This window comes from Pogonomyrmex barbatus, unplaced genomic scaffold, assembly GCF_055798465.1.
Source record: "Pogonomyrmex barbatus isolate J1 unplaced genomic scaffold, ASM5579846v1 scaffold19, whole genome shotgun sequence".
Lineage (NCBI taxonomy): Eukaryota > Metazoa > Arthropoda > Insecta > Hymenoptera > Formicidae > Pogonomyrmex > Pogonomyrmex barbatus.
This window is the reverse complement of record NW_028297115.1, coordinates 3,928,892-3,938,379: the sequence shown is the minus strand read 5'-3', so window position 1 is coordinate 3,938,379 and position 9,488 is coordinate 3,928,892. Positions and strand designations below refer to the sequence as shown.

Here is a 9,488-nt window from a genome sequence, read left to right as displayed (position 1 = left end):
TATTATTAACATCTACATTATTCAACAATTTTATAAATTCATAATCAGCATTCAAAGTTTCGATGATGACGTCATCTCTCGCAATCAAGAACATTTGCCAACCATTCTTTCTTCTGATATCCTTTAACGTATACGAAAGTCTCATCTCCTGTATATCAATTACAGCTGTTGTCATCAAACGTTCCACCATGCTGTACATCATTCTGTTTTTCCATCGTAATCTATGATTATTTGCAATCAACCAGGAAGTACAAGATTTGTCGAATTTTGTAAGGATATGCCATATGTTGTGTAATGGCGGCTTGCGCCATCTGATTATGACGAAGTAAACTATGATAAGATGCGTGAGCCAGGCAGTTGCCATGCGAGATCGCTCCCGTAAGATCATGTAACATCTCACAATAAATATGTGAATCATACACACGTGTCTGCCAATTCTTTTATAACAATGTATTATACCTTAAAACACCATGGGAATTGCAAAAATATAATGTGAGAGAACTGTCCCTTTTTTCAACACAGCCACTTTCTTCACAATTTTCCTTCTGATAATGAATCCTTACAGATCCACATTGACACAATCATGATGAATGCATTTTTGAGGTTGCGTCCCATCAATAAATACGTCAAATTTTTATTTCTTGTATTAAAAAAATAAGATATTTGCAATTCTGACGATATTGGAAGTAAAATTATTCAAAATACAATAGCGAATGTATCATCTAATATTGAATGAGATCAATAAAATCGTTGCTGCAAACTTTGGAAAATAGACGATATCTGAGCATGAGTTTTCGATCTATACGAATATCCTTTATTATAAAGCATAATCAAACATTCGTGGAGTATAAAAATGTCGACTTAGCTAGAGAACTGTGATACGTTATCTTTGTTCTGCAGACGAATCGAAAGAATAGCGTGTTTGAAGATATTACATATTCGACTGTAAATTGACTAACATGAAATTTTATTTAAATTCTGAATTTTATTTTAATTCTGCAGTGTAATTTACATAATCTTGCGCACTACGTTGGATAACAGGCAATACTTGATCACGCGGTAGCAAGATAAGACAATAAGTAGTATTGCTGGTACATTTTGCAGTCAAATTCTATTCGTACATCTACAGTAACGTTCTTGATGGATTCATTGTGTCGCCAACAATCAATGACCACAGGTCCTTTTATTAAAAACATTCCTATGGTATAATAAAAAGCGTTTTGTAGCAATTGTGATATGATTTATAGAAACATGCATACATGTCAAAGAGGATGGCATATATATTTTTGTTAAAATCTAGACTTAAGTCGTCGTACGGAAATAAAATCCTTCGAAAATGACAATTTTTTGTCATCTTTGCCAAAATAAAATTTATTATTAGACAATGTTATATTCGGTTTCGTGTGATACGTTTCAAATCTACCAAACCGAATTCGTAATCACCATCGCTCAGATCTATGACTGAAAAGTACATTACCGAGAGCAAACTATTTTTATCAGTTAGCGTAAATGTCAGTGACATGTTTCGAATACTGACTTTATATAATGCAATGTTTGTCAGTAAATTGGTTGCCAATCTCTTTCGGAAATTGCAAATAGTTGTCCATAATTGCTTTGATCGTTGATACGTCATGTAATTATACTCAATGTATGTCCTTTCTAGATACCGTACCAATTCCTTCAGTGGTCGAAAATTGCCAAAACTATCAAAATAATGATCCCTCCTCTTTACGTACGTCATCCAATGAGTATCCAATCCGTCAGCATTATTTAAATTTACGACACCGCTCTCATTTCGATGTACTCCTTCTGTTGTAGGTAAGATAGTACGCATAAAAACATTTCTCAAATACGTAATGTGCATACCACGTTGCCAATTGTTAATTGTGCATTGCTAGTTGTACATTGATAGTTACGTCTTTAGGAATTTTTAACTCTCTTTGACGTTTTTCTTTTTGTTGTAATGTTATTTTGTCCATGCTTATGCTATGAAAGGTGACCTTTCATAGCATAGATTATGGCGTTGTAATTCTTCCAGCTGACGTTGCGAGCCTTTGTTATCGTTCACTCCCACTCCGCTGACCAATTAACCAAGAATTCCCAACAATGGTAGGACAGGTAGAATACCGCCGCGTTTTGCTATCGGAAGTATTCCTTTTCGTTGCTCTCTTTGTTGCTTTCTTCTTTTTCGTTTTCAAACTCATATTGATTTTTGTTTTGATCTTCATGATCGCCCATAAGGCTGAAGAAGCAGCTTTTTCGCCCAGTCAAATCTCTCGCGGTGATGCGTTTCGCGCTTTCGCGGCGAGTATATTACTATGTGTCGTTTAGCGACATTGTTGCTTTATGAATCGACTATATCGTCTTCGTGGCACGCAGCGTTCAACGGATTAATACCTTGATCGCCTCTAATCAATTACTTTTTTAAATGCGTTCGAAGACGCATTTAGAAAAGCTGGAAGCAAAATTGATATTGGAATTGCAATTTGAAAAGAAGCGAATTTATCGCTCGATTTAACAAATCTCTGCCTCTTGCTGGTATTCATCACAATTCTTTATCAACGGTGCCGGAACGTCGATGTGCATTTGATGTCACGGCAAATTATAATGTTTCGCACACCAACGATACTGTTGAACCTCAGACTCGTTTTTTATATACTTGGATAGCTTGTCCCAAAAAATTCATACAATTTTAAAGTTTTCGTAGCAAAACAACTTTCAATATATATTATAATTGTTCGGATGTTATATTGTAAATATCGCAGCTATCTAACACGATAGATAAGAAACATTTTGGTTACTGAGCGGTTCCGCTCTATGCTTCTTTATAAATAGATTTATGATACCGTTTTTAGTTATAATCATAGTGGGGAGAAAAAAGCGCGATTCGTGCAACAGTTGCAGACAATCAGAGTGATTAATTTACACCATAAAGTACAACTTGAAAGAAAAATGCGCAAGCAGTGGGTAACATGGAAACATGTTACCCACTTCTATATGTGTTATCATATATAGTCCGTCAAATTGTGACAAAACAAGCGTATGAAAAATTTGCTAGAGAGTCCGCACAGTTTATTCAAAATTGTTGCAGCAACCAAAATATTGGTACTTGAAAATTTACTAACATCGCCAGAAGAAACTGGTTATTTTACATTCTTTAATTATAATGACGTTGTTCCATCAAGAAAAACGCTTTCGAATTCCATCTTCATTTTTTGATGACGTGCGTGCGACAAGATACAGAGATAAGAGAGTATTTTTGTAATTGGCCGTCACGTTGACGTTGACTGTTCCTATCCCTGTCAAACGTATATAAAAACCTAAACACCTTATACGCGACAAAGCAAATTTGTTGATTCTATTTAAATAAGATGGCACTAATCTAAAACGTGTATACAATGATCACGTTATAACGAAGCGCCCATTATGCCCTCCCCTCCTTCACACTACACATCAATATCGCACCGTAGCGCTTAGCAAACATCTCCTTCCGCGCAATATTACGTCACGAAATCTATTCTTAATTCTACTCCGAATCCATTACTCTTGCTCCGATTCTTCTCCCATATCGTATCCTAATTACCCGAAAAATTATCTACTTATATTCTTTCCGCCTCTGTGGAGAGAGATTCTTAGCCGAGATCGATCAATTCGACTTTGTTTCTTCTCGTTTAAGGGTAAAGAAATGGATTGATAGAGTCTCTCAAGAGTATGTTAGTCATCAATATTTATTAATGAAACTTTACTTCACTACAAGATGTCCAACCCGTGACATAACGTATCGTATTGAGCGCGCGGTCTTTACGCGCGCCATCTCACGAGGCTGGGCTATATCCAATATTTTCCTCCTTGGACGGTTATTCCTGGGAGTATATTTTGGCTAACGGTCCAGTATGAGTCTTTTTGGAGCCGTTCGGATCCGAGCGGGCCTGGTCGGTATTAGTAGGTTGCCGGAGGTTGAGCTGTAAAGAAGCTGCTGACTGGTAACTCATCTTCTGGGTTAGAGAAGGCTGTTGTTGAGGAGTTTGTAATGCTTTAGGATATAATACACTCAGTCTTCATCTAGGTGCTTAGAGAGGTTGAAGGTGAGGAACTTCCTTTCTAGATGTGGTTGATACGACGATCAATGATTTTATCGTCGAGGCGTACTGAATTGATTTTTGAAATTGATTTTTGATATAGCCTTTATGATGGTCTGTCAAGGTGATCACCCTGTTCTCTTTTGTCTTTGCGGGACAGTATCACTCGGTCTCCTACTGCTAGATGCCGCAATCGCACCATGATGTTTTGAGAACTGTCTCATCATGCCTGCTTTTCAGTGTAGATGTTTCCTGTAATTATTTCAGGGATCGCTGGTTTCATTTCGGGAGTCTTGATGAATGGGGTATTCCGAATAGAAGCCCTGCTGGAGTTTTGCCTTCGATGGTACCTGAGCAAGATGTATATCGATAGCTGCACAAAAAATTATAGAACTGTGATTTCCAATTAGATGGATCCTTGGCGATTGTTCTTTTTATTGTGTCAACTATTCTTTCGGCCTGGCCGTTTGATTGGGGATGGTTTACCGGAGATAGCAGATGGGAGATTTGCATATCCTTGCAGAGAGCGGCGAACAATTCTGAAGTGAACTGTGTTCCGTCGTCTGAGCACGTCCGAAGATCCAAATCTGCAAAAGAAAGAAGAATTCTTTGCATAAGTCAACAGTGCGGATTGCTGATATTGTCGATTGACACGTCAAAGAATTTGGAGTAGGCCTCTACGAAGATAAGCAGATATTGTCCGTCGATTGAGCCTGTATAATCTAAGTGTACACGTGGGGCGTATTGGAGCAGGTCACAGATCCAATGATACTTTTACCGGAAGTTTTTAATTTACACAAGGATCGCACTGATAAATGAGGCATCCTCAGTCATTTTTGACCAGTAAATTTGCGGGCTAGCTGCTTGGTTCTTCTAATTCCGGGATGGTCCTTGTGAAGCGCTGCAAGAATTGTCGGTTTGAGTTCCTTAGGGATAACTCTGTCACCCAAAAGTATCATCGATGATACTCTGAACGTCTTTTGAAAGTTCTAAATCTGGATTTATTTTACGTTTCCTTAATGGCTAGGAAAACTGAGCGTAATAAAGGATCTTCCTTAGTTGCTATCTTCAATTTATCTCGGAGTTCTTTTTTGAAGAAGTCGATTGAGAGATTCTTAATTTGAAAGAGTTTCGACTCTATTTCGTGAATGCCAATTACTTGAAGTTTTTCTGCATCCCGTCGGAATCTATCGATCAGGCGAGAGAGTGCGTCTGCCTGGCCAAAACCCTGAGTTTGAATATATTTTGAAATCGTAACCTAGCAGATGTAGTGCCCAACGCTTGAATCGGGCTGCCATCGTCGGTTTGAGTTCCTTTGTATTGTCGATTTGCAAGAGAGCCATGAAAGATTTGTGGTCAGTTTGTAACACAAATCTTCTTCCCGACGAATTTGTGGAAGCATCGACTGCAATGACGAGCGCGAGGGTTTCCTTTTCCAGTTGCGAGTAGTTTCATTGAGAGTCAATCAGACTCTGCGACATATGATAAATAGCGCGTTCGTGGCCATGAGAATCGCGTTGTAGGAAGACAGCGCTAATTCCGGTGGCGCAAATATCGGCTGCTACTACTAGTGTTTTCGTAGAGTCAAAATGTTCCAGGAGAAAAGGACTCAGTATGATCTTTTTGATTTGCTGGAAGGCGAGTCGTATGTTTGATTCCATGAGCGATCTTTACGAGTGAGCTCTTCCGTTTAGTGATCGTTTCATCTGATGTAGATGGGAAATGAACTTCCCATAATGATTCATCATACCCAAGAAGCTCTGCACTTTCGAGACGGAAGTGGGAATTAGCATGTCGGTTATGGCCTTAGTAGCTTTTGAATCGGCTGATATTCCCTATGAGTTCATGATGAATCCTAAATATTTGGTTTCTTTCAAGGTGAACTGACATTTTTCAGCACTGAGTTTCCAGCCTCGCTCTTGCAAACATTGCAAGGTTTTGAATAAACAATCGTCATGTTCCTGTTGAGTAAAATCTAGGACTACGATGTTATCTAAATATGCATATACTCCATCAAGATTGGATAGCGTGGCATCCATAGCCTGCTGGAAGATTGTTGGTGTAGTTTTAATTCCGAAGAGTAGATCTTGAATCGAAAGAGCGGCATGGTGATAGTAGTGATATCACGATGATCTTCATCGATTTTGAATTGAAAGAATGCATCACTAAGATCCAACTAAAAAAACAACTAGCTTTAACATAATGTTCCCTACTATAGGCAGTGGATATTGTCCATTATCGCGTTGTTAACTCCCGTTGAGAAGTCAACGCACAGATGAAGTTTACCGTTCTGTTTTTTTATGATCACTATAGGAGATGTCCAGTTCGAAGTTTCTACGTGTTTGATAATACCATCCGATACGAGACGCAATAATTTTTGTTTGAGCAGACTTTCTATGGCGAAAGATATTTGACGGCATGCAATTTGCACTGAACGGGCATCTTTTTTGAAATCGAATTTTGCTTTGAAACTGTCACACTTAATTCTTCGGCGAATAAACTCGGGAAACAATGAAGGATGTTTCCGAGATAAGTGTTGTGTTCAGACACAGATTCACGATTGTCCGCGTTTGGTAAACATTTGGGCTGGTCACCCGATAGATTCGTAAGAGATACGGATTTTGATACCACGGCGCATATATTCTGAGTGTCTGACGCGAAACCAGCTTGATGCAACTTTAATGGCAGTGATTACAAATCAAGACTATTTATAGCGTTTAGCCCGAATAGGTTAATGTCATCTCGTCTATGTAGATGTTATCTATACGATTGAAAATTTGGATCGCGTCATAGAACCTGTCGATAATATCAAGTTTGCCTCAACCTGCGTGTTCGATGATGTCATTCGGAATAAGTTTCGGGGATCTGATACAAATTCAATTTTTTTTATCAATAACCGTGATGTCTGAACCGATATCATATTGTAGAGTCATTGAATTATCGAGTATGAATGCTGTCACACATATTTTCATCAGCGTTTACCGACCGCGGAGAGCGAATGAATCTTGAGACTGATTTTGCGACCACGATGTAATCTTTCGGTTGTACCGAACTTGAGCGACACACTTTCGCGATGTGTCCTTTGATCGAGTATTTATGGCAGATTGCATCGCGAAAAATATATTTTACTCGCGGATGCGCGCCGTCGTTGCACTTAGAACAATCGTTGCACTTAGAAATCGCAGCTGGGGCCCTTTTATTATCTTTGAGAGCAGATTTTGGAAGCAGATTTTGGACCATTCTTCCTTTTGTACTGCGAAATTTTTAAAACAGATACTGGAGAGAGTTTTGTTGGATATTTCAATGTTTTTAAGCTGATAGACACATTTATGTGAGCTTCGAGTTCAGCAACGACGTCTTTGAGGGAGGCATCTCGATTCTTCTCGATTACACAGCTATTTTCTTTAATTCATCGTTGTCATTGGAGTAGCAGAACGACTGTAACAACAAGAGGATGCGCAAATTATTATCTATTAAATTAGATCCATCAAAATCGGCCGCGTGACGATTGATGCAGCCTAGATGTTCCGTGATCGGAATTGATTTATCGTAACGATAATTTAATATCTCTATACATCGACGAGTGGGAATTTTATCTCAGAAAAGTTCCTTTAAAGTTGAAATAAGTTCGTTCTGACGCATACGAGTCGATTCCGTAAGAGCAATGTGATCTACTAATCTATCGAATTCCGCTTGTCTGAAGTTATTCAAAACGAGGTGTGTTTGCATTTGAGGTGGCAAGCATACTGCTGCTGTAACCACCGTATATTCGTAACGTAATAGCCATTTTGTGAAAGGCTTTGTTTCGTCACTCGAGTCATACTGATATTTTTCCACATGAGCGCTTAGATGATTATAAGTTTCTGTGTGGAATAATGCGTTGGCTCGTGGTGCGACTTCTTGATCGCCGCGTTGTTGGACAAGTTGTAGGAGACTATTAATGGCAGTCGTTAGAGACTCGATCTGTTTTGTTGTGGTCGACATCCTTGTTGGAATCACGTTTTCACTTGAACACTAAATCCTGTCTGCAGCGCCAGTTGTTGTACCTTCTCGTTTAAGGGTAAAGGAATGGATTGATAGAGTCTCTCAAAAGTATACTAGTCATCAATATTTATTAAAGAAATTTTCACTACAAAATCCGGCCCGTTCACTACAAGATGTCCGGTACGTATCATACTGAGCGCGCGGTCTCTGCACGCGCCATCTCACGAGGCTGAGCCGTAGTATTTAACAGACTTCATTCCGTAAATACCGAAATACCCTGCCGATCTCGAAAAAGCTCTCACTGCTCTCCACAGAGAGGATTCTTTCCATTCCATCTATCCTATTCGAATCATTCTTCTTGTTCTCGAAGTCTTGAAAGTAAGATCTCGCAAAAGATAGCTAATGAGAAGCCGAATACCGATCCTAGCACACAACCTAAAAGTACTAAGGCGTTTCTTAATACGGCCGAGTACACTCGACCATCCGTCTAGCTCCGAAAATTCTTCGTGAAAAGTACTGAAGCGTTCCTCAGCACGATCGAGCACACTCGGCGGCTATCATCGAAGCTTTGTGCAGTGCTCAGGCACTTTTCCGCACGGCCGAGTATACTCAATCTCAGAGTTCTTTTCGTCAAATATCGCCATCTGATTTCAGATCTCAGTACTTCAAAACTCTCCTTGGCGCGATCGAGATCACCCGATGGAATGAAACCATACCGTCAAAGAGACCTGCAGAATCGGGAGCACCCGGTATCCCTCTACCAAAGTGACAGCATCTCCGAAATGATCCTTCACTTCCCGCGAATGTAAACTGCTGAACCATGATTTAACGCGATCGAGTGACGATAAACAACTGTTTAGCTCGCGACGCGACATGTGCATCCGCGCGCATCCCGAACATCCTGCATTACAGATGCGCCGCGCATATGATAATCTAAATTTGACCACTTGACAGATCTCTTATTTTTGCGACAAATATTCGCAGCCATACCGATATACGTTGTTCATGCTCGCATAATAACATAACTAACCATTATATTACATTGTTTATTATTAAATTTTACGCGTTCTACTGCGCTGTGCTCTTATTGCTATTATACCCCATTCTTATATTCTTTTCGGGAGCTTTATCTTATATTCAATTTGTTTCACGCAGGCTGAAAAAATACGTTTTCATTCTTTTTTCCAGTACATTAATTTCGTTTTTGGACAAAATATTGTCCGATTATTTAAATTATGGATTAAGTTTAACAAAGCCATTATTAAGAATAGATTGAGGACGGAATTTTTACGCAAATGTATTAAATATAACATCATACCGCCTCATTTGTCCAACGTCCTGTTTAATGCTAATCTTTTCAGTCGTAAATCTGTCAATGACTTTAAACATTGCAGAAATTTCGATTTTGTTTGCTGCTACATTGAC

The 9,488-nt window shown here is 39.0% G+C and overlaps 1 protein-coding gene across 1 annotated transcript in view; it reads right to left on the bottom strand.

The window, feature by feature from the left end:
- Nucleotides 1-201: 201 nt before the first annotated feature.
- The window catches only part of LOC105423029 (uncharacterized), a 314,375-nt gene continuing 305,088 nt past the window's right edge, over nt 202-9,488 (bottom strand). Inside the window, exon 7 of the mRNA XM_089075663.1 lies at nt 202-4,666. Within this exon, the coding sequence (XP_088931789.1) occupies nt 4,359-4,666 (308 nt within the window). The 3' untranslated portion in view covers nt 202-4,358. The remainder of the gene's footprint in view (nt 4,667-9,488) is intronic.